This window comes from Mustela nivalis, assembly GCF_964662115.1.
Source record: "Mustela nivalis genome assembly, chromosome: 13".
Lineage (NCBI taxonomy): Eukaryota > Metazoa > Chordata > Mammalia > Carnivora > Mustelidae > Mustela > Mustela nivalis.
The window spans coordinates 4465504-4490515 of record NC_139032.1 but is presented as its reverse complement, the minus strand read 5'-3'; the positions used below and the strand labels follow the sequence as shown (position 1 = coordinate 4490515).

At 53.6% G+C, this 25012-nt stretch overlaps 2 protein-coding genes across 4 annotated transcripts in view; one reads left to right on the top strand and one right to left on the bottom strand.

Moving 5' to 3' along the window:
- Nucleotides 1-19429, top strand: part of CENPP (centromere protein P) — a 227334-nt gene extending 207905 nt beyond the window's left edge. For both annotated transcript variants that reach the window (XM_082694325.1, XM_082694326.1), the window contains 3 exons: nt 17602-17681; nt 18647-18738; nt 19007-19429. In XM_082694325.1, the coding sequence (XP_082550451.1) occupies nt 17602-17681; nt 18647-18738; nt 19007-19137 (303 nt within the window). In that variant the 3' untranslated portion in view covers nt 19138-19429. The remainder of the gene's footprint in view (nt 1-17601; nt 17682-18646; nt 18739-19006) is intronic.
- Nucleotides 19430-20116: 687 nt separating this feature from the next.
- IPPK (inositol-pentakisphosphate 2-kinase) overlaps nt 20117-25012 on the bottom strand; it is a 400388-nt gene continuing 395492 nt past the window's right edge. For both annotated transcript variants that reach the window (XM_082694307.1, XM_082694308.1), the window contains 2 exons: nt 23338-23417; nt 20117-21378 (listed from right to left, as the gene is read on the bottom strand). In XM_082694307.1, coding sequence (XP_082550433.1) covers nt 21153-21378; nt 23338-23417 — 306 coding nt within the window. In that variant the 3' untranslated portion in view covers nt 20117-21152. The remainder of the gene's footprint in view (nt 21379-23337; nt 23418-25012) is intronic.

Below are 25012 nucleotides of genomic sequence, written 5' to 3'. Positions count from 1 at the left end.
TAAAGACATCATCCGAAAGAACAGAAGGATAATTGGATGGAAAATGTGAGTTGGGTTAAGAAGCGAAGCGAGGCAGATCAGCAGAACCTGCTCCGAGGTCCTGGCAGGGAGGGGGCGTTCCCTGTCAGGCTCCCTCCCTCCGGGGGGTTCACATGCACAGCCCTGGGAGTGTCTGTGTCCTTCCTGGCTGGTGACCAGACACAACCCCCCCATGACTAGGAACAGCTAGCGCCACTTGCCGGCACGGATGCATCGTTTCAGGATGTTAGAGGAGTCCAAGAGCTGTTTTCGCCTGGTGCTGTTCCATGTTACCTCCCCCAGCACCGTGCGAGGGCCCTGCCCTGCCATACTGGCGCTAACAGATGTCTCTCCTTATTTATTTATGTAATCTCTCCGCCCGACGTGGGGCTCTAACTCACAACCCCGAATTCAAGAGCCGCACACTTTTCCGAATGAGCCAGCCAGGCGCCCCATCTCTTCTTTATTATAGCGTCCTAGTGGGGTGAAGTGATTCTGTACGCCTCAAGGCAGATTTCATCCTAAGCACCCTGTAGATCTAGTGTTTTTGTGGAACTATCTTGTCCCGAGCTATTTATGATATTTAAAATTGTTGTTGAATATCTTTCTAAACTACCTTGTCTTAAAAAGTCTAGTTGTGACTGAAACGGAGAATAACCATATGGTCATATATCCTGATGCCACCAGCTTTGATTCAGTCTTTGATTATGACGTTTTTAATGTGTTTCTAATAGTGTATTTGTCTGACAAACACTAACTGCCACCCTTGGCATCATCACTGTCCACCCCCACCCTCAAAAAAGCTGATTATATTTCTCCCCAAGAACTGAAAGTTTAGTTATTCAGTAGAAGCACATTTGAGGTAATCCTCTACCTCCTGTGATTAGTTAGAGGATTTCCTTCGTCCCTAACCATGTTCGCAGAGGACAGGGTCTTCAGGCCAGACACTCACCAGCGCCTTACGAGAATAGCCTCACCACCTCCACGGAGAGAGGTGTGGACAGAAAGGGCCCGGATACGTGCAGGTGTTCTCAGAAGGATGGAGGCCCTGGTTGAGCCTGTGTGTGTCCTGCTGTGTGTCCGTGGGGGCACACGCCAGCACATGGCTCTCCGCTCCTCTGGCTCTGCTAATAATACACATTGTTCACCACTTGTTCTAAGTTGCTTTTCAAAATCAAACTTTGGTATCTTCTCTGTGCATTTTCTTGCTTTATAAGGGCAGTAGAACCCATCTGTCAGGCATTCAGTGTGTGTGGGAAGAACCCCCCCTTTGCTCCAAATGTGTAAATGCTGTGCTTACAGCTACTTGATTTTAAAAATCAGCATGGAATTTGTATTTGTCCAAGGCTGAAGTATCACTTTTAGGAAACTGTAATCTGTCCTTTGGCTGTTTTGTCTTAAAAGAAAAAAACAAAAACTGGAGAGCCTGACTCTGCGAGCCAGCCTCTGGTTCCACGTCCTCCCCTTGCTGGGCTTCACTGGCCACGTTGGATGGTTGTGCAGGCCTCTGGGGCCCTGGGGCCCGCGTTCCCCTCCAGCCCTTCTGCACGGCATCTCTCCGTTCCCAGACAAAGCTAGTAATTGTGCAGGTTCTTCCCAGTTCAGCCTCAGCCTCTGGAAAATTAGTGTGTTTCTTCAAATATTATTTAAAGTTACAGATTAGCTGAATTCTTAAGAAAGAAGCAAGCAGAGGGGCTCCCGGTTGGCTCAGTAGGTTAAGCCTCTGACTTTGGCTCAGGTCATGATCTCAGGGTCCTGGGATCGAGCCCCGCATTGGGCTCTCTGCTCAGCGGAGAGCCTGTTCCCGATCCCCCCTTTCTCTGCCTGCCTCTCTGCCTACTTGTGATCTTTGTCTGTCAAATAAATAAATTTTTAAAATCTTTAAAAAACAAAAAAGAAGCGGAAAGCTTACATACACGCAAACAAAATGTCTTTACAATTGAATTTTCATGTAGCAAAGATTTCTAAGCTGCAGCTTTTGGCCCTTACATCTCAAATGTAATCCAACTAATTCTACTTGAACAAAGTCATGTGCATAGTATTTTCAGAATCAAGAGTGTGACGCAATTGTGCTTTTGTGTAAATGAGCCCAGGGGGAGTCAATAGTAAAATCTCCATGTTTTCAGACGTTAAGATTTCCACACATTGAAATACCAGGAGGGAGGAAATGTACTAAAATCTATTCAGACCACACCAAAAAGCAATGAAAACTACTGTGCATAAGACTTTCAGGGGAAAAAACCAAAAAACCGCTCTTGGAAGACATGCCCTTGCCAATCGATCATGAGCCAAGGAAAGGCTTTTTTTTTTTTTTTTTAAAGATTTTATTTATTTATTTGACAGAGAGAAATCACAAGTAGGCAGAGAGGCAGGCAGAGAGAGAGAGAGAGGAGGAAGCAGGCTCCCTGCTGAGCAGAGAGCCCGATGCGGGACTCGATCCCAGGACCCTGAGATCATGACCTGAGCCGAAGGCAGCGGCTTAACCACTGAGCCACCCAGGCGCCCAAGGAAAGGCTTTTTGATAGCTCCCCAAAACAGTGACTCAGGGACCTCTGCATCAAGATAGGCCCCCAGGTGCTACTCTTACTCCAGGAAGATAATGAGGGACAAAGTAGATTTTAAGTTCTTGGTACCAAGTCCTAGAGCATCTGCGCAGGTATCCCAGGCCTTTGTGGGCACTGCTCTTCAGAACCGATGTGACAGCTGGAGAAGACCCAGGGCGATGACTGGGTAGTCAGAGTGGCTACAGGGCTTCCAGGTGAAAAAGGAACAAAGCATTCTCTGCCCTGGTTGGCAGCCGCCGAGAGGAGGCTGGTCTGTCTGTCCGTCTTCGCCGCGAGGTCGTATGCCTCGTGGGCTCAGGGATGCTCTCTTCCATGTTTTTATTTTGGTTGAAATGTATGCATGCAGACAAGGGCACATGCTGCAAATATACAGTGGGGTCATTTTTCACAGAATGAACTCGGCCACCAGGCAGATGCAGAAGCAGAACACGCAGCCCCCAAGCCCTCGAGCTGCACGTAGCTGCTTCCCACAGCGCCACAGTGTGTGACAGTTGTGTCCGGACATCCCTGCATGTGGATGAGCCAAAAGGTACTCCCCCAGGACTCTGTTGTTGGGCCTCTCCAGGTTCCGGCGTTTGGAAATAGCGCTGCTTCACGCTTGTCTGTTGGTGACACGAGTACGTATTTATCTTGGGCGGGACTGCGGGGTTGTGGGGCAGATGTATGTTCGGCTTCAGGGGCCTTGCCGGTGCGTTTTCCAAAGCAACTCTACCCACTCCCACGCAGCCACAGCGTAGGAGGGCTGTGGTCATACCGGGCGTGTAAGCCCGGTTCGTCACTCGTCTGCAGCCACGCAGGTGTGGATGCTGTCACGGTCCGTCGTGGTTTCTGTGTGCATTTCGCTGATGTGCGGTCTTACTCTGCTTGTCAGGATATACCCAGCGCTTAACAGAGTGGCCAGGGTTTTTATTAGAGCTCTCTTAACACGGGTGACAGACGATGGGACAGAAACCAGCTCACACTGGCTTTGCAGAAAAGGAAAGCGAGCGGCTCCCGTGGTGTTGGAGGGCTGCAGTGGCTCCAAGTCCGAGAAGGGTTCCCTGCGCTTGGGACTGCACCGGGAGGGAGGACTCCCCCCCATAAGCCTCGGGAGGAGGTGGCCTGCAACCCCGAGGTCTCTTCCCTGCCAAGTGTCCCCTGCACGCAAAGGCTCTGTCCACCTGTGGGTTGGCCCAGCGCGGGCCGTTGGCCATTTGTGAGAAGCAGGTGGTCTGTGATGATGACCTGAGCGACTCTTGCGAATGGGCAGGTCAGCAGCCGTGACAGCCACAGCCACGCCCCGAGTGGGTCAGACCAGGTTCATCAGGTGAGAGAGCGTGAACCCGAAATACGTTTACTGGGAGCTCCTTAGGAGCAGAACGCAGTTCAGGACAGCAGGGAAAATCCTCTGCCCTCACTTCCCGATTCAAGAGATACTCCCCGATGAACGTATGAGTCATGAGGAGTTCACAGACGGCGGGAGAAGCGAACATGTCTAAGAGTGTTTTTGGTATTTTTACCTGCTTGTCCTGAGTCTCAGGTCCAGCTCAGGGACAGATGGGCCAACGGGGCAGGTGCCAGTGGGTCAGCCATATGGTTTGTGGCCAGACCAGAAGGCCTGTGTTGCTCTAGAACCCAAAGAACAACTACACATTTTTCCTCAGCTTCCTTAAGTGAGAAGTGGGAGCCCCTAATTAAAATAGCATAATACTTAAACCTGTAGCAGGGCATAAAGGCGGCCCAGGGAGAATTTCCAAAGGTGGGAATCCTGAGCCTGGAAAAGGACCATAAGGAACAACTAAGGAAAAAATAAAGTATAGACATTGGTGATAAAAGGGATACACTGATACTCGTTCATTAATTGGGACAAACATACCACATCAGTGTTAGATATTAACGTGGGAACTCCGTACCATCTCGCCAGTTTTTCTGTCTAAAACTGTTCTGAAAAATAAGGTCTTTTTTTTTTTAATTTGCTAGAGGGCCTCGGAGGAGCCCATGTATGCAGGGTTCCCGCAGCGTAACTGTCCTGGTTTCAGCGGGCGTCTGCGCGGCCCTCCTCCCCTCCCGTGGTGCACCGAGCTGCACTCCGGGTCACCTGCAGTCGGCCTACAAAAGGGCATGAGGGTCAGGAGGGTCGGCTTGGCTGCTTTACTTGGGGCTCTCAGTCATTAGAGCAGACTTGCATGTCTCTGAGACTTGTTTTTCTTATTCTTCAAAGGGGCATCATTTTAAACCCTCCCTCGTAAGTGCCTTCAGCGCTTCAACTGTAAAGATGAGACGAAACTCGGGCCGTCCCGCAAACAGGGTGGACTGTTTCACCGAGCCTTGCTTCCCCCTCGTGGGTTGTCTTGTGCAGTATTCATTAACTCTATATGTAAAATATAAATTAAATATAGCACCCCCGGCTCATCTGGGTGGCTCAGTCAGTTGGGCACCCAGGTCTTGATTTCGGCTCAGGTCATGATCTCAGGGTCCTGAGATTGAGTCTGTTTATCCTTCTTCCTCTGCCCTGCCCCCCGCGTATGCACACACTTTCTCTCTAAAATAAATAAAATCTTAATAAGTAAGTCACCCTTAAAATTCTATATCCAAACTATTCATCAAGTTTAAGGAGAAAATAAAATACCATTAAACATGAAAGGCCTCAAACATGGACAGTTGAAACACAGCCTTTCCTGGACATGAGCGCGGCCCCTTCGGAATGGCAGAGAGGACGCACAGGGGCGAGGAGTGTACAGGGAGGGCAGGCAGCACGAGCCCTGGGAAGCAGGCGGGATCGTGGTGTCCGAGGACAGAGGAAGCAGAGGCCCGAGCCACCAAGGCAAATGTGGCTGAGCCTTTGTTCTGAGGAACCTCTGCGGCTGGGAGGGCTGTCCCCACGCTGGTAGGGGCCTGTCTGAGGAAGACAGGAACCACCAGGAATGGCCTGCACTCTGGAGAGAAAACTAAGCACTTCCAGTAAGAAATAGGCACAGCAAGTTTCCTGTATTCGATCGGGAGCCCTTATGGTTGGGAACTCCGGCCTCATTCACGTCTGGCACATGATGTGGAATATATGAACAGACTTTAGGGACACGTGTGTTTCCCAGCAGATGTTCTTGTTGCCACCATCGAAGTCATGTTGCCAGAATGAATCGTGTTACAGGCTGACCGTAATAGCATTGTCCTGTGTATTTCAGCTACCTTTGAATTCATAAACAGTTCTATGGTGGAAAGGTTCACAAGCTCAGGTCCCGGAATCTCACCGCCTGAAGTTTGAATCCATTTACCCTTGTGTCATCTTGAGTGGCTGCTATCATGATTTCCTGATTGATGCCCGTTTCAGTTTCGGTTAAATGGGCATTCTGCCGGTGACACCGTGCAGCTGGCGAGGGCGATGCGAGCGCGTACGTCTCGAGTGCCTAGGGCCTGTGGAGGTTACGGGTAAATTGTGTGTGTGTGTGCGTGCATGAGATTTGTTTTTTGGAAGACACACTCAAGACCCTATATATAATCTTTTTTTAAAAAGATTTTATTTATTTGAGAGAGAGCATGAGAGGCGAGAAGGTCAGAGGGAGAAGCAGACTTCGCATGGAGCTGGAACCCGATGTAGGACTTGATCCTGGACACTGGGATCATGACCTGAGCCGAAGGCAGCTGCTTAACCAACTGAGCCACCCAGGTGTCCCTAAACTCAAGACCCTAAAAACTCAGGGGCGCCTGGGTGGCTCAGTGGGTTGAGGCCTCTGCCTTCGGCTTGGGTCATGACCTCAGGGTCCTGGGATGGAGCCCCACATTGGGCTCTCTGCTCAGCAGGGAGCCTGCTTCCCTTCCTCTCTCTCTGCCTGCCTCTCTGCCTGCTTGTGATCTCTCTCTGTGAAAAAAATAAATAAAATATTTTTTAAAAAAGACGCTAAAAACTCAAAGTATGAAAAAAAATTAAATGAGACTTCAATAACTTCAAAGCTAGTTTCAATGTTTTGGACAACACTACTTCAACACTTATGAAATAAAGAGTTTAAATCATAGTAATGATAAAATTGCCAGTGACTATATGGAACGTTACTTTCTTTATCTGCTTGCTTTTTGTTATTTTGTGCATATGATTACTTATTCATATGTACATGAAGAGGAAGTTGAGAAATTACCTCTAAAGAGTTTCTAGCATTTTCCATTTATACATGTGTATTCATCTTCTTTTCTTTTTTTTTTTTTTTAAAGATTTTATTTATTTATTTGTCAGAGAGAGAGAGAGGAGCGAGAGGGAGCACAAGCAGACAGAGTGGTAGGCAGAGGGAGAAGCAGGCTCCCGGCCGAGCAAGGAGCCCAATGCGGGACTCGATCCCAGGACGCTGGGATCATGACCTGAGCCGAAGGCAGCCGCTCAACCAGCTGAGCCACCCAGGCGTCCCGTGTATTCATCTTCTTAAGAACCACTTCTGGGCGCCTGGGTGGCTCAGTGGTTAAGCCGCTGCCTTCGGCTCAGGTCATGATCTCAGGGTCCTGGGATCGAGTCCTGCATCGGGCTCTCTGCTTGGCAGGGAGCCTGCTTCCCTCTCTCTCTCTGCCTGCCTCTCCATCTACTTGTGATTTCTCTCTGTCAAATAAATAAATAAATAAAATCTTTAAAAAAAAAAAAAAAAAAAAAAAAAAAAAAAGAACCACTTCTGATGGCTTTCAGAGAAACCAACTTGGCTCACCTTTGAAATTATTAGTTGAGATGGGGCCAGAGCTGTGTTTCAGCTCAGGACACAGGCCAGCTGCTCAGCCCGCTCCCGCTGGCGGTGACACCGCGGTCTCCTCACCCTAACGGGGTTGCCCTCACGCGGATTGCCGGTGTGTGTCGCGGCTGCGTTCATGACTGATTTTGTTGGCCCGGTTTCCCTGTTTCCATTCTCAAATGGGGTGGGGTGGGGTGGGGAGCGTGGGAGAATTGTGTTTGTGAACAAGTTCTCTCTCCTGAGTCCCACATCCTTCTGCTTCTTTCAATTCCATTTCCTAGCTGCGGCGTTTGTCGCCACATTTCACGCCATCACCCCGTGTGTCATCATGTGCTTGGTTTCCTTTTAAAATGCTGCTTGCTGTGGAGAGGGGGTGAGGGCGGTCTGGACGGGCCAAGACAGTGCAGCTCCACCTGCCCCCTGAGTCCCTGGATCAGAAGGGGTGGGTGGGGTGGCTGGTTTGTCCCCACCCCGCAGCGCCCCGTGGGCCATCGGCGCAGGTGGTTGTGCGGAGGAAACCCGGACAAGAAAGTGGAGGGGGGGGGGGCGCCTGGGTGGCTCAGTGGGTTAAGCCGCTGCCTTCGGCTCAGGTCATGATTCAGGGTCATGGGATCGAGTCCCGCATCGGGCTCTCTGCTCAGCGAGGAGCCTGCTTCCTCCTCTCTCTCTCTCTGCCTGCCTCTCTGCCTACTTGTGATCTCTCTCTGTCAAATAAATAAATAAAATCTTTAAAAAATAAAAAATAAAAGAAAGTGGAGGGGGACACAGGGCATCTGCATTTTCTGTCAGGAAGGTGGACTGTTTTCCAGGGGAACGGCATGGTCGCTCTCACCCCTTCATCAAGTGAACAGGTTCTATTGGGAGAAGTCAAAAGACAGTGCGGGAAGGGTGCCCGTGGGATGGGCCACCTCAGAGTACATGGTGTTTCTTGGGACAGAATCACTGTGAGTTACCTGAGCTCAGGCAAAGGATAAATAAAACTGAAATATGGAGGGACGCCTGGGTGGCTCAGTTGGTTAGGCAGCTGCCTTCGGCTCAGGTCATGATCCCAGCATCCTGGGATCGAGTCCCACATCGGGCTCCTTGCTCCACAAGGAGCCTGCTTTTCCCTCTGACTCTGCCTTCCACTCTGTCTGCCTGTGCTCGCTCTCACTCTGTCTCTTACAAATAAATAAATAAAATCTTAAAAAAAAAAAAAACTGAAATATGGAATTATAAAATAGGAACTGAGGGGTTTTTTGTGAAGTTTTTGTAGCTTAATACAATTAAAATGGAAGACGAAAAATGTAGCAGAAACTATAAGGAAGTAGCAAGAAACATGCTTATGGGGATTCGGGAATTTCAGCTGGATGATTTTCCCATATAGGCTTCAGAACCATCCTGTGACTTGCGCAGCAGCACGGAAATGACACGTTCTTCGGCCAGGAGGCCTTGGGATGAGGAGGAAGACAGGGTAAAAGGAAGCAGACAGGGCACGTTCAGTCCTGGGGCCCGGGAGGACGTGTCCCCGGTGGAATGAGAATGGGTGAAGGGCACGTCGTACGGAACGGAGAGGCCCCGCTGCTTGTCCTGCTTCTGTTCCGAGGGCCACGCAGGACACAATGCATCCCGGGCCCCCAGGCCGAACAGTCGTGGGCCAGTCTGCTCTCCTGTCTCCTGGGGTCACTTCCTAAGAAGAGACACCATGAAAAATGTGGTGTGGTCCCCTCCTGACTTCTCTGGCACGTGCTGTCCCCCGGGCCCTGCCCTGGCCTCCCCTCAGGTTTCTGCTTGTGTCAGGGGCCCCTCAGGGGGACAGACACATCAGCCAGACTGCCAGGTGGGCAGGAATACACACGTTCCACGAGATCTCAGCATGGGTACTCGAGTTTGAACTTCATATAATTTTCACATGGCATAAATTCTTTTGGTTTTTTTCTGACCATTTACAAATGTAAAAACCATTTTAATCAGCTGCTGTGCAGACACGGGGGTGTGGACTCGGCAGCTGCTGCTGTTTGCCACCCCCGCTCCGGGTGCCCCCCACTTCCTGATAGCCACCCTTCGTGTGGCACTTTCTGTTGGGAAAAACCCAAGTCTTCATTTCTAACAAGGTGCGTCCCTGAGCTGCCCTGATTCTGCCCAAGGTTCACAGAACCAGACAGAAGGGGGAAGGGCGGGAGGGACACGAGGAGTGGGGAGCATCCGGACAGGCCCCAGGGGCCCCGGGCTGGAGACCAGACACCTAGAGGCACACCAGGCCCTGAGGCTTGCCTGCGGCCGCAGTCCCTAATACCATGACGGTCTGGCTTTTTCTGGTTTACAAGCCTCTGTGGGCTGAGAACAAGTTTGATGGTTGTTTTACTGAGCAACATTTAGGACATGTTTTTTACCACCCTCCAGACCAGCAATATGTGAGACCGAGCTCCTCAGCATTTCCCAGTTATTTTCTCCCGTGGTTCCTTTTTGTGGAGCCCCCAGAAGCCTGCATCTTGAAGGAGGTCAGGGGCCCCATGTCAACCCACCCATGGGGTCTGGGGTCTGCTCCCCACCTCTCACCCCCAGAGCCCTGGGTGTGGACATGCAGGGAGCTGCGTCTGTGGCCCATTTCCAGGACCACACCTTGGAAAGCTGGAGCAGCTTGGTTTCTAAGAGGTGATTCAGCAGCGCTTGGTCTCACGTCATGGGTGTTTACTTCCATGACATGCAGAATCTAAAAGAGCTGGTCTCTCCATCCCGTCTGTAATGAAGGAGGTCAGGGCCCCATGTCAACCTTAGAGTACACTGTGAACGTAGGACCCCTGCTCTTTGGCTTTGTAGCTCAGGACTTCGTCAGCTGTCAGCCCAGCGTGTGTCACGAGTGTGCACTATTGCAGCGAGAATCCTCCACGTGCTCACAGTGCCTCAGGGGCTCGTTCTGTTACTGCAGACGGCGATGCTCTGATGGATTTCTCCTCCAGGGCTGCCGTACGATAACCTCTCTCCTCCGAGTGAGCCGTCACGGTCTGAGATCCTCCTCTGATCAAGAGGACAGAGCCCTTAGCCACACGTGGCCCAGAAAATGCTCAGCACCGTTAGGTAATGGAAAGAGAATGTGCTTTCCTGGCTGTACCTTCTCCTCCCAAAGAGGCATCTTGTGCCATCAGGAGGGGGAGACTGTAGATGGGCTGATGCAGGGAATCCACTGAGGGTGAAGAGGGCAGAGTGAACCCAGGAGGGAAGTGGGGAGGCCCCTGGAGGGAAGCCCGAGGTGATCTCCTGCTCGCGTCTGGTATGTGTGCGCAGGGGCGTTTGGAGGGGCCGTACCGTGTGCGCATTCCTCCGGCCTGTCCTCTTGGGCTCTTTCTCCAGAAAAGGGCCTTGTTGGCGGGGCTTGGAGAAACGTGGATTCACATTGAGAGTCAGTACTGGTACAGAAATAAGGGAGAAGGAAAGCCTTGTTCCTCTGGTGGAAAGCCACTAATGGATGGGGAAGGAGATGGAGACAGTCACTCTTTGGCGGTCCCCGTGTGGCTGACTCAGCCCCTAGGCATCAGGGCCCAGGCTGGTGAATGGACATCCCACATGAAGTGGCCTGGTCTCTGGCTGTCCCCAGGAAGACAGCAGTTACAGGGGAAAGGGGTGACCTCTGGCCACCAGCCCTGCAGTGTGTCCACATTGCTCCCAACGTGGCATCGGGAGGACATGTCAGACCTGGTCAAAGTCTGTCCAAAGCCCAGGAGGCTTGCGTCCTCCAAACTGCCCGGACGAAGGGCAGCAGCCCAGGGCACAGGTGGGATCAAGACACTGAGAAGGGCACTTGCTAGTTGGGGTGGTCTGTTTGGTAAAGCAGGATGGCCCCCCACGTGGGGAAATGCCGAGTGTAGGAGCATCGTGTCTGCCGCTCGCTGGAGAGACAGAGGAGCGATGGGGGGTGTCAGGTCGTGCAGCTGAGCCTGCAGAGGTGACAGAGGGTCCCAGAGCCCCTGGAACCAAGCCCTTGTTGAGCCCATAAGAGCAGCATGATTATGATGTGACATCTGTGATCACAGACATAAAATACCTGTAAGGAACCTGCTCCCCTGTCTGGCACTGAGAGGCCATGTAAGAGCTGTTAGTCTTTCCACGTGAGAGCCGATCGTCCTTCTTCCCCGCGTGCACGTCTGGGCCTTCTGTTGCTGGGAATAATGAGAACATTTGTCTGAGAGTGTTTGGGTGTGAGCTGTAGCACAGATGCCCCCATGGCTCTGACCAGCCACCGACCCTCTGAGCTGCACAAGCCCCTCCCCGGACCCAGAAAATCATTAGCAGCCGTCACAGGGACCCCTGCCCCTGCCCCCCCACAGCCGCAGTGGGGGGCTCTCATCCCAGTCCTTGGAGTGTGTGCTGTGTCCGGTGGCCAGACATGGGCCTGTTGAAGGGTGCCGTCCGTGCACTGGGGAGGTCTGGGGCCTCACGCGCAGGGAGCTCTGACCCTGAGGCTGTGCAGACCGCATGGGGGTCAGGTGCTGTTCTCTGGGGTCGGGTGAGCTCCCAGGAGCGCAGCTGGAGGCTGGTGTTCCCACGGGTCAGGTGTTCCATGCGTGTGGGCTTGTGGAGGTTTAGATTTGTGAGTCTCGAGATGACAGGTAGCTTGATCAGAGGCGCCCGCCACCATCCATCCAGGCCTGACCCCAAGCAGGGACGACCGGAGGGCTGGCTGGCTCACCGCACCCCCTCACTGCCACTCCTAGCCATTCCCTGCTTCTCCTGGCGCCACGGCCTCTTGTAGACCTGCGTGCACCTTTGTCTCACTTCCGGGCCTTGGGCTCTTCGTCACCCACCAGAGCCTGGCACGGGGCCCACCACCGCCCCAGCCACGCCTGCTCCCCACACCCCGGCCGCCAGCACGACCGTGTCAGGACGGCAGCTGGACCACGCACTGGGCTCTGGAGCTGAGCGTCTGTGTCCTGGCCCTGCCCGCCTCCCTGCTATGTCTGGACCTTCCTCTACTTTCCCGCAGTGAGCACGCTCAGTCCCACACAGGCTGGCTCTGGGGGGGCCCCATCTTGCCATCATTCAGGTCTGAACCCAAGTGGCACCTGTGCCAGGAGGCCCCGGACCAACATCCAGTCACTCACCCCGACGTGCAACTCGTGGGCTCGTCCCTGGATCCCGGAGTCCGGAACAGTGTGCGGCGCCAAGTAGGGCTCCTCAGAGGACACCCTTCACCTGAGGGGAGCAGAACTGCCCAGGCCCCAGGAGTGGAGGGATGTTTCTTGTAGAAACAAGGTCTCATTTTCGTCTAATAACACACACCTGTTTTAGCCGTAATTTGTTCTGCCCCATTGCCCCACCTCACCCTGTGACTTCTGTCCTGTTGTCTCCTCTGGATTCTCATCCGTGTGGCCCTTCTTGTCTGTCTTCCAAGGTTTGTCCATGCTCTTAGGCGGGTGACGCTGGGGCAGAACACCCCTCTGTCGTGCACCTGTCACGCTGTTCACACACCTGCTGTCGGGGACATGGGCCTCGGATCGCTCACTGGTTCCGCACGCGGCTCTGATGGGGGCAGTTGCACGCAGTTCTCTGGACATGTTTTGGTTTCTCTCAGGTAAATACTTAGGAATAGGATTGCTTGCATATCTAACTCCTTAAGAAGCCACCAGACTCCCAGTTTCTACAGGAACAGATCCACGTCTCCACCAAAACTCAGTATTTTTAGTCCTGTTTGTATTAGTCGTTCTAGTAGGTACAGGGTGGTATCTCACTGCTTTTCCCTAATGACTAGTGATAGTACCTTTTCCTTTCCACATCTCTTCTTCCATTAGGTATCTTTAAATCCTTTGACCGTTACATAAATTAGGTTGTTTTTCGTCTTCTTAATGAGTTATAAATGTTCTTTACATGTAGTCTGAGGTGGGCTCCTTTAAGAGCGGTCATTTCTAATTCTGATGAGGTTACCCCATTTAGTTTTCTTTTGTGGCTCCTAGTTTTTATTTTGTATCTGAGAAATCTTCAGCTAACCTAGAACTAGGAAGATTTTTTCTTATGAAAAATTAAGTCATAATTTTAGCTCCTACATTTAGATCCATTTCTGTGCATGGGATACACAGGGAGGCTCACTTTCCTACATATATACATCTGTTGGGAAGCCTGGGATGCGTTTTGTGCCCCAGTGGAACCTCACACGTACTCTGGACCAGGCTGTCTTCAAATACAAGATGTTGTTAATATATGACCAGATCCAGTTAAATGGGGAAGAACAGTCATTCCAGTGACTGACACAGAGACGGCGGAATATCAGTGACCAAAGAATGCAGGTGGACTCCTGCCTCACGTCATCTACATAAGTTAACCCAAAATGGATCAAAGACCTAATTTTAAAATCTAAAAATATAAAACTCTTAGGAAAAAAAACACAGGTGTGAATCTCTGTGACCATCAGTTCAGCATTGGTTTCTTAGTTCTGACACCAAAAGCGGAAGCAAAAAAAAAAGAACAAAAACAGAGAAATTGGATTTCATCAAAAGTAAAACTTCATGCAGGTGACACCAGTAAGGAAGAAAAAAGACAATCCACAGAATGGGATAAATCCTTTTATCTGACAAATGATTTGTATCCAAACAATACAAAGAGCTATTATAATTCACTAATGAAAAATAGCCCAGTTTAAGAATTAGGCAAAGGATCTGAACACACACTGCTCCAGAGGCGAGCAGATGACTGGATGCCTGGGAAGAGGCTCCACGTCCGTGGCCATCAGGAAAAGCAGGGAAACGCAATCCACAGTGACCGCCCACCTCCCACCCACCAGGAGGACAGGAAGGGTTTCTAAGAGAGGGGGCGATGACAAACACCGTCAGCAAGGAGACGGAGAAAGCAGGACCGTCAGACGCTGCTGATGGAATCGTGAAAGTGGGCGGCCGCCGCGGGCAGCAGTTGGGCAGTTCCTCTGTGGCGACACGGAGTCCCCCAGGACTTAGCCGTGCCGCTCCCAGGCACCACACCAAGAGAAAGGAGAACGCAGGTGCCCACCTGCATGCGCCGCAGCTTTGTTTCCAGTAGCCAAAAAGCAAAGAACCCCCATGTGCCCGCCAGCTGATGAGGGGATGAACAGAGGGTGTTCCTCAGTGTGTAAAGGAGTGACCACGGACGCTGGCTGCCGTGTGGTCACACCCTGAGAACGTGCATGTCAGAGAGGCCAGCCCCAGAGGACACATCTCGAATGATTCCATTTGTCTGAAATGCCCAGAACGGTGGCATCTGTGGACAGTCGGTCCACGCTCGCTGCCTGCTGCCTGGGGGGCACAGAGGGGTGAAGGGGCAGGAGAGAAAGCAGCAGGGCTTCTACAGTTGGGGTGTGGAGATGTTGTACGGCCTTTCAATACACTAAAATCTCCTGAATTGTGTACGCTTTGAAGGAGTGAATGGTATGTGAATTATATCTCAATTTTTAAAAAGAAATCGTTGAATTAGGCAGACATAAAGTCAAGATGAATTAATCTATCAGTGGACACTCAGGTGCATTTGAGCTCAGGATGCAAGGTTGCCGGTTCGCGCGAGCAGGAGGCAGGCAGGGCGCCCCGGGCCCTTCCCCCCGGGCACTGGGCTGGTAGCCCCGGCGCGTAAACGCAAGGCTGGTTTTCTCCAGTGCTCCTAGAAGTCTGTTCCCTTTGGACCAGCAGCCGTCAACAGCAAAGCAAGTCTCCGGTGTGAAAGGGTGTGACCCCGAGCCAGCGTCCCCATGGCCACCACTGCTGCCAGACACCAGGGGAGCTCTTGAAGGCACACTGCCAGGAGAGTGGCAGGCGCTGAGTAAACCCCGTGCTGAATCACACTGAGGCCAGGCTTCCGGGGGGAGGCTGACGCCCCGCGTGTGCAGAGCCCCCCCATCGCGCAGCTTGTTCCCAGCTTCCCAACGCCGCCTCCCGTCACACACAGTCCTACGTGAAACTTCTGACCACCGCTGACGTGTGCTCATCTGCCTTAGGAGCTGCGTCCCATGTCACGGCTCTGTTCTCCGCAGCGCCCCCTGCACACCGCGGTCTCCCCGCGCTCTGCGGGTCTCGATGCGGCCGCTGCCCGCGGCTCCGCTCTGCGCTCTGCTGCGTGTGCACGGGTGCGGGAGGCCGGGGCGCGGGCCGCCGTGCTGCCTTGTGTAAGAGGCAACTCAGCACCCCCAGGGGCTCTCCAGAAACATCCTGGGTGCCCGGCCTCTTCCTGGTGTCCGAGTTTGTACTTGTTTGTTTGTTTTTAAACTAGAGGGAGTGTATCTTTTTGTGAACACTTATCTAAGCCCTCCTTTTGCTAGTGAGGAGGCCCGGCCAGGCTGTGAGGTCCGCCCCGGGGGCTGAGCCCACGGCGTGTCTGCCCCGAGGGCCCCAGGCCGGAGCCAGCACCCCGCCTGGTGCAGCCGCCCCCCAGCCTGGGAGCTGCCCCGCCGCGCTCACGTGTCCCTCTGTGGGGCCCTGCTACAGCTGTTATTAATTTAGAGGAGCTTGAGGTTTAAAAAGCAAGCAGCGCTTTCCATTTAGAACACTTAAGTATACATTTTCTCATACACACTGTTTCGCTGAAATTAGAAACTGGCTGTAAGCTTAAACCAGGCCGAGCCCAGCCTTTGGTCAGAACAGCTTGGTGTTTGGACGTGATCGTGCCCCGTCGGCATCTTTCACACGTGGGTCTGGAGCCCTGGCCTCACACCCTGGCAGCAGAGGCCGATCTTCGGGCCGGCCCTTTAGAAGCTGTCCCTACAAGACCTCCTTCTTGGGGCTGATTGGGCTGTGTCCACCGAGCACTTGTGTCCTCAGGAAGGTCCTCTGTTCTGATTCCCACAGCTGTCCCGTGAGGCTCCGTGTGGGACACAGCAGGGCTCGCATCTGCCCTCCGCGTCAGCCCGGATATCCGTTTCTTTACCACGCGCAGTGGGAGGAGGGCGAGAAGACGTGTCTCTGACACTGGCCCCGGAGCCCACCGCAGCCTCAGCTGCCCTCCCCCCAGCCCTGCAGTCCGCTCCCCAGAGAGCAGACCTCGAAGCCAGGAGGAATAAGATCAGATTTTTCTAGAATATTAGGTGGAGGAGAAAACCAGCCCTACCTTAGAGTTACAAGCCTAGAAATCTGTGAAATTCCATTTCATTTCCCTCTTTTAGAAAGAGGACCTTGGACTCTCGAGTGGCATGTGATCTCGTGAAGCTGGCTTGGTGGAGCATGCTCCCGAGACCCCGTTAGCCCAGGCAGCCAGGCACACTTCAGGGGGAGACCGATGCAGAGGTCACCAGGGGCCCCCAGTGGCTCTGTTCCCGAAGTGCAGATGGGCGGGGGCCATTGGGCGGCAAGTGTGAGAATGGACGGGGTGGGAGCGTCTACTGCGGCCGGGGCCTGCTGGGGCTGCCGTTTAAAGGGCTTTTAAGGCCAAATACTAAAGCTGCAGACAACAGCAGTAAGACAGCACTTACTGTCTTACTGGTTGAGCATCACCCTGGTGAGCTGCAAGGAACCCTGCAGAGCATGTGCAACTGGCCTCAGGCCACGTATGCCTCGAGAACAGGGCAGACGGAAAGGGCCATCCCAGGGCAGAGAAGGGTCTAGGGAGGCAGCGTGGCCAAAGGCCAGGGAGCCCTGGGGGACAAACAGGTGCAACCGGGATGAAGCTCTTCACTGGGAGGTAGAGGGTGTGGGCACACGGGGACTGTGGCACAGTGGAAAGATCTAGAACAGGCAGCACCACTGAGCACAAGCGGCAGGAGTGGGGTGGCCAGGATGCCGCATACTGGGTCTTAGACCACAGACGGGCTCCTGCAGGACCAGCTGAGAGGGGCCCTGGCTGCACGCAGGATGGAAATCAAACGCTGAGCCAGCGGGAGGTGAGAACAGCGTTTACTGAACTTACAGAAAGATACAGACAGAGCATCTGGGAGACATGGAAAGGAAAGGAGGGAGTCTTGTCTTTGTTCAGGGTCTTGGGGCTTTCTACTGAGGACGGTGGTCTGGTGCACATGACCCCTCGGGCCTCCAGGAACCGTAAGAACAAAGACGAGGACCCAGGTGCTATTCCTGGGAGCCAAGGGGCCTTGGTGTCGAAGTGTCTAGCACTGGACGTCTGGAATAGGCGTCTGATGGCTTCCAGGCCTTCTCACCTGGTCCTGCCTTAGATGTGGTTGGAGTCCTGGCCCCTTACAAGGAGGGCGGACACCATCTACATTGCGGCCTGTGTGAAATGGGGGTGCAGGTCCTAGCAGGAAAAAGAGCCAAGAGCCAGTTGGGGGGCAGGCCTTCAGCTTCCCTGTCTCGGGGGACCATGATGCCGAACCACCAGTGTACTGCAACCTGACGACTTCACGACGGCTCCTGGCTCCTGTCCCGTCCCTGATTTTTCTGTACCCGCTTCCTCTCCCACAGGAGAAGTACCCAGAAGCCGTGCACCTCCCAGAGGGGGCCACCTCCAGCTGCATGGTGGTCCGCAGCGCGCGCCAGCCCGGGTGAGTGCAGATGCCCTGCAGGCCCAGCCTCCCCCACAGCAGGTGGCTGCTTGCTCTTGCAAACGAGCATTACAAGTGCTAGAAAATGTCAACTCCCTTCCAGACACCTTGATGTGTCTGTGCAGCCCTGGGGAAGAGAGCAGGGAGGGAGGGGACATGGGGCACCGGCCAGTGGTGCTGGGCTCACTGCAGGGATGGAGCGAGCCAGTGGGGGAGGCCGGGAGGAGCTGGGGCTCTGTCTTGATGGGCTGACCTGGGGAGAGGCCGGCGGGCAGTAAGTTCTGGGTGAAGGGAGGACCTCTCTGGGGCCCCGTGCACACATGTGGGAGTCCCCCACACCCCACTTGAGGCGCCTTCATGGTCTAGGTCAGAGTGCCTGAGGGGCTTTGTTTTCAAACCTCCACATGGAGCCGTAACTTGCCTTTGTTACTCCACATTATTTCCAAAATGAGCTTCTGGCAGTGTGTGGAGCCGTACGTGTGGAGCCGTACGGTTCATTCATTCTCGGTGGTTCAACTCTGTCAGCTCTATTTCTGCTTTCTTTGGGTCGTGGGCACTTAGGTCATCCATCATTTTCCACTATTTCTCACACTCCTGTCCAGGTCACTGGACACTCGAGGACCCGGGGTTCTGTGGCTGGAAGTGAAATTCCTGGTTCCCATCACTGCCGATGCTTTTCGGTCTACGCTGTCCGTTCAGGCTCCACGCCAGTTGGTTTTCCGCAACCTGTACGTCACCCGTATGGCCACACCGCCACGTTGTGGGTCCAGAACAGCATCTTGCTGGGTCTTGGGGTCCATTTCCCTCCTCATTCATGTCACACATGCTTCGCTGAGCAGACGTGATGCGTATCCATGCCAAACGTCTTCAGGAGCACATCCTCAGGGAGGGTGACAGGTGCCACACAGGTCACACTTCCCACCTGGCTTCATTCAGCACTTAGGAAGGCATCTTACATCTTTCAGGTTCGAGTTGGTCATCGTTTGGAGGGTGCAGATAGATGAAGAAGGGAAGGTTTTGCCAAAGCTGGACCTTCTCCCCAAAGCACCACAGCAAGGTAGGGGCCTGGCAAGGAGGTGTATGTAAGGACTTACGGTGTCCCACAGGCGCCTGCTGCTGTCTTCTCGTCTTCAGGGCAAGAATCAAAAGGCGAGCATCTCAGTGTATTGTTTATATCGGTTTATCAGTGACCAGAAAGCAGAGGCGAGGAGAGACTGTTCCCTCCCCACGTCTGGTGTGTGGGTCCATCCCCATGGTCACAGCAGTCGTCGGCTGGGGAGGGAGGGTCTCAGCGCGGCGGCTCAGCCAGCCTGCTCTCCCTGCAGCCCTGGAGCTGGACGGGAACCGAGTCCTGGAGACCGCGCCTCGCAGCTTCCGAGCCCTGCTGGGTGTGCTGGGCATCGAAGCCGCTCTCGAGAGCCTGATCAAGTCACTCTGCACGGCGGACTCCAGCTAGTTCCTGGCAAACACGCAGGTGCGTGACCATCTTCCACAGAGAAACAACACCTTTAGGACACGTTGTCTGTACAGTTTTAGCACATTCTAGATCATCCGTCAGAATGTGGGAAAATAGACAACAGCTACTGCAGTACAAAACGCCAGACCAGCAGCACATACAGTGCCTGGGGCACCTGGTGGGATCGGCTGGGGGAGCATGCAACTCTTGACCTCAGGGTTGTGAGTTCAAGCTCCACACTGGGGATACAGAATACTAAAAAATAATAATAATAAACTTTCTCAAAAGTTAAGCTTATTATTATTTTTCCTATATTTCCCTATTATTATTTTAAAAATAATAATAGGAATGTCCATCCTTGGATTTAGGGGAGCAGCTGGTCCTACCTCTCACCAAGTCTGAGGATGGAAGCGCCCTGGAGGTCAGCCCCCCCTTGCCACCCAAGGGCCCCCACTCCTTGACATTCCTGATGCCCAGGGTGACGCACCCACCTTGCCACCCTGCCCTACAGAGTAGAACTCACTCTTCTTGGTCTTGACATAAAAACGCAGTGTCATAGACTTGACAACACCCACACCCCGTCCCCCAGGAAGCACTGGCCTCAGCCGTCCCATTTAAAAGGTTAGAATCGGTAGGGGCCGCACTGGAGTGTGAGGCGGAGACCACACAGGGCAGGACCTCGTCGGTCGCCATGTGGATGCTGGTGGTTTCAGCCAGGACGGGCCTCAGAGGGGGCCCAACCCACCTCCTTGCAAGGCCGGGGTGCTGTGCACACCCGTCCTCACTCAGGCCAGCAACAAGGAGCTACCTCAGGCCAAAACCACAGCGATGCTTCCGTCCACACATGTCCCTGCAAGGGGTGTCTCCACAGCCCCCCAACGCCCACAGGTGAGACACGTGTCATTTGAGTATCTTTCTGAACCTCTGAGGGAAGAAGTAAACGTTAGGACAAAGCTGAATAAATTCTAGGAGAGCTGGCTTGATTCAAACAAGTATAATTCTCAAGTTATCACAAAATTCCCCACAAAAATTTACAATCAGCAAAATATTCTTATTTTTCACGTAGCATTTTCATACAATACCGTGGTTTTGCTATTATAATCTTATGTTACAATAAACCTTCATTAGTCCCTCAAAACGATGATATAAATAATCTGTACAACCCACCATAGAGTAAAAAACCAAAGCCAAGATTCCCCACAGTTTTCTTAGCAGCTGGGCACACTATGGTGACCCCAACAAGAACCCTCTTGGTGCCAGCCAGGAGTCGCTCATCGCTGCAGGAGCAGAGCTGGCGGCTCCCCCGAAGCACTGGATGCGAGGCACGCAGCCCCCCAGCTCCCGCGCCGCAGCGGCAGCCACACGGCACGGAACGCCTCGGCTCCCCTCACGTCAGAGAAAGCGCTCGTGAGTGGTGTCCACCCCTGACCTGAGTCCCATGCTCCCTGAAGACCCTGTGCAGAGCAGTGGCCGTGGCACCTCCAAAGAGACGTCAAGTCCACGCAGCTCAGGACCCTCGTCCGCACCAGCCCCACATCCCTCTGTGCGGCAGAGCCCACGAGGCCTGTGCTGACCGGGGGCTCGCACGGACAAAGCGACTACATAACTCAGCTGGGAAAGTTCCAGTAGTATCCATGTTTTCTTTCAAGACCAACTGTAAGATGTACGCGACAATTCAAGTTTTCTATGTTAGAGTCTGGTGGCAGGAGATCCAAACCTAGGGTCTTAAGGCTTTTACATCAGCGATTAGACATCAGCCCCGGGTGGGGAGGAGGAGCGGCCCAGAGCAGAAGGTGTGGGGACACCACACGCAGCAGCGCTCAGGTCTGACACTCGTCCTTGAAGGTGTTTCTGCGGCCCTTCCATGCGGGGTCACCCAGACACAGCCCCACCTGGCCAGGTGGTTAAAAAGCAAAAACACTCACAGCCTAAGGTCACCCAACACAACGGAAAACAGCTCTCTCCCTCGGCCTGCACATTCTGTGTTCAAGTTTTGAAGACCCCGCAGGAAGCGCCTAGACCTTCCGGAGGACCAGCGTGCAGTCCTCCCTCTCCTTGTACCTGGCCGGCGTCACGGCTGCGTCTTTAGCGAGTACAGTCTTGGAGTAGAAGTTGACTATCTTGCCGTCCAGTTTGTACTGGTGAGGAATGCTCTCGTAGGGCTTGAGGTCGAGGTCCAGCACGGACACGGAGAAAGCAAACCTGGATCTCGACGAAGGGACAACAGGCCTCTGCTCGGAGCTGGAAGCGGAAGAGCAGGTTCAGGACACATGAACCCCAAATCCTCACCCCTTTCGGGAGACGCACCCCGCCTATGCCCGCCGTGACCCCCCCACACCGCACAGGTGAACCCCCGGTCCAAGGGGCCCCTGACCGGGACTCAGCAGTCACTACCCCGAGAGAAAGGAGAAGGTCAGCCCGGCCTTTCCTCAAGCCAATGGAGCAGACTTCCCTCCCCCGCCTCTTCCCACATCTGCTGCGAAGCCCATGTTCCCTGGGGCGCTTCATGTTAGGAGAGCGCGCTCTGACTTCATGCTCTAGTCTCAAATCTCATCTGCAGGGCTCGTGTTTTGTTTCTAAGGCTTAGTTTTGTGGGTTTTCTAAACATCAGAAGTAGTCGTGCTTATAACAGAAAATGAACAATTATTTATATTAAAACCAACCACTCTGAGGCTAATTCTGAATTTTGTACTCAAATCGTGGTGCCATCCACCCCACTCAGCTCTCCGAGTGCTCTCCAGTAATATTCTGCATCCAGCAATGGCTAAATATATAAGAGCTCAGTTTAGCCCAAGAGAAATTCTAGTTTCCCACACTTACTACTCTCGAAGCTTTAGAAAACATCCCAAAACAACACGAATTTCAAAGCTCCTGCCTGGAAGGGAAGACCAATAAGCACACTCCCGCTCTGACAGCTCAGCAAGGCCGAGACTCTCGCTTAACTCCTGTCCCGAAATACCCTCTGTCGGGAAAAGGGAGCCGTGGCTCAGCTGCTGGGCCGAAGCTACTCCCTCCCAAACGGCAGAAGGTCCCGTTTCCAAGGCCTGACCTCCAGGCAGCAGGGCCCGGACAGCACCTCTCGGGCCCCCAGCAGGTTTCCCACGACCGAGCCGGCACCTGACAAGGTGACACGCACACAGACAGGCATCGCCTGGTACACGGGCTGCCTGTGTCTGTGTGTCCAGCACAAGTTCCGGGGAGCCCAGGGCGCAGCTCCAGTGCCAAAACGCTCCTGCGCTGCGCCCCGGAACTCCTGGGACAGGCGTCCCCGCCCGCCCACGTCTGCCAACCAGCCAGCCTGCCCTGCACATTCCCGCACATTCCTGAGTGCGTGCCTGTTTGAGGAAGGGCAGCGGGTGACAGCCACATGCTTCTGTCATCAGACAAGGTGGCTCAGTCCAGTGAACACGCACTGCAGCCACATCCTCCCGGGATCCCAGGGGTCCTCGTCTAAACAGAACCACCTTTTCGGATTTCAGCTACACCCTAGGAACATCCCTCCTCGTTTCCTGTCCGCTCCATGCCCGCCAGGGAGTAGCAGTCCTGGGAATGTTTAGTTCAAAAGCATCTGAGAAATGGGTGGCCGGCAGCCAACGATAAGGTCATCTTGACCCGGGAACACAAGTCAGAAGAATGTGGAACATTCCACAAACACTGGGTTTGGCACTCTGCGCATCAGTGCTGAAGATGCCGTCTAATTAGCAAGAGAAGATTATCATGCTCATCCTGACTTCCTAAAAAAAGGCAGAGGAGGGGACAGGACAAAGAGAACAACGTCCCAGGAGCACTGCTGCCAACAGGAAGCTCAACAGGGAACGTGCGGTCCCACAGGCCTGGAAGGGCCGCGAAGGCTGGTGTATCAGGACCTCGTGGGGGATATGCAGCTTCTCAGGCCTCCAAGCATCAGTCAGCACACGGCACCTTGAGAGAAAGGAATTTGTGCCACAGGATCCAAGCTGCTTCTAAGTCTTTGGAGTATTTTCTTAGAAAACAATAGTAATCTCTAACAGGACAATCTTAAGATATTCTCGGGAAATGTCTTTCCAACCAAATCACAAGCTTCAAGAGAGGAGCAGGAGTTAGCAAGCCATGGTGGGTTACGAGGTGTCACAGAGCCCACAGACATCAGCCTGGCAGAAGTGGCCTGCCAGGGTGCTGGAACCGCAGGGACACGAGCGCGGGGCGCAGCAGGCAGCTCACCTTGTGTCCTGCAGGCAGGGGGAGAGCGCGATCATGATGGAGCAGTCCTTCGCGGTCATGGCCACCCGGTACTGCTGAACCTACGGCGGGATGGGGAGGTCAGCACCGGGCCCGTACCCCCACCACACGCACCCGGCACCTGGCATGGTCCAGAAATTGGCTGTAGGTCCGGGGTTAAGTGAGGAAGCCCCAGGCCGGCCCGCCCCGCCCTCACTGCAGGTAGCACGCGGAGCCCGACTCCGAACACCAGGACGCAGGCTTGTCTTCAGCAAGGCAGCCGGTCTGCCAGCTTGGAAGTCTGCTACCTGGGCCGCTGGGGTGCTAGGCAGCCTGACGGTGCTGAGCCAGGTCTGTTCCACACACGCCCAGCGCGGCCTGCAAAGGTCACACCACCAGCACGAATGATGCTGCAGGCGGAGGGCTGCCAGGCTCGGTGTGAACGCCCTTCACCCCCAGAGTGACCCACAACCGGCCCGCTCAGCAAGACCTGTGACAGCAAGGCTGGGTTCAAACCCAGGCATTGTGGCTCTCAACACTGGGCTGGACCACAAACTCGCACCAGCCTACAACCATGTCTGCCAGGGCCGCTGGTGCAAACCCCACACAGCGTGCTCTGGGCACCCAACTCGTGAGGCCGTGTGTGCCCACCTACATGGCAGACACGTAGGTTCTGGAAAGCATCACCTCCGCATAGTCTGGAGCATTTACCCCACGACCCTTTGATGTCTCACATTATTATCTGAGTTTTTTAGACTGAATAGCTCTCACTTTCACAAAAATAATCATAAAAAAGGAAATGGGCCTTACAGGCTGTCACTGGCCTCAATGTCACGTGCTGAATGATCAGTCTCGCCTTCTGTCTGAGTCCCACTGCACGAAAACATCCAGTTCCCTGCGCACAACCATGCGGGGCACCGCAGGCCGGATGATGGCTTTTTTGGGGCCTACAAAACCTCTTCTATACTTGGTTCATTTGGCTACGAAATCAGGTTATTTCAAAAAACATACAAAAACTTCAGTCCAAACGAATTAAAGAGATCAGCGTTTTTAAAAAGTAGAAAATAAGGCAAGCCAGAAAAGACGAACAGATCTGAATTCCCAAAGAGGAAGTGTCTGCGGAACACTGTCCTAATACCAGCGTGGAAGCTCGGGACCAGCAGCAATCACAGACGACCGGCACCAAGGCGTCAAGGGCTAGATCCATTCGGAGGCGGGAGCCACAGGATGGCAGCCTTCTGGGACCTGCAGCCCTGCTTCAAAGAGATCGCTCACGAAACCTGGGGTCAGAGGACCCTAACTTGCCAGGGTTTCCCTGGCCCCCAGCGGAAACAAACCCAAGAACCTCTCTGAAAGAAGACATTATCCTAAGCCTTGCATTATTTCTAAAATAATTATAAAATGTAGTGATTGACAAACAAGTTAAAATATCCAGGTGAATACCTCCAGGAAACCCCAGGCCCAGGCCAGCAGAGGCATACCACGGATGCAGCCACCAGAGGTGCCAGACAGACCTGCTGCTCTGTCCAAAGGATGAAAAAGACAAAATCAAGAACTTGAGAAGAAAGCAGGGGTGCCTGGGTGGCTCAGTGGGTTAAAGCCTCTGCCTTCGGCTCGGGTCATGGTCCCAGGGTCCTGGGATCGAGCCCCGCATCGGGCTCTCTGCTCAGCAGGGAAC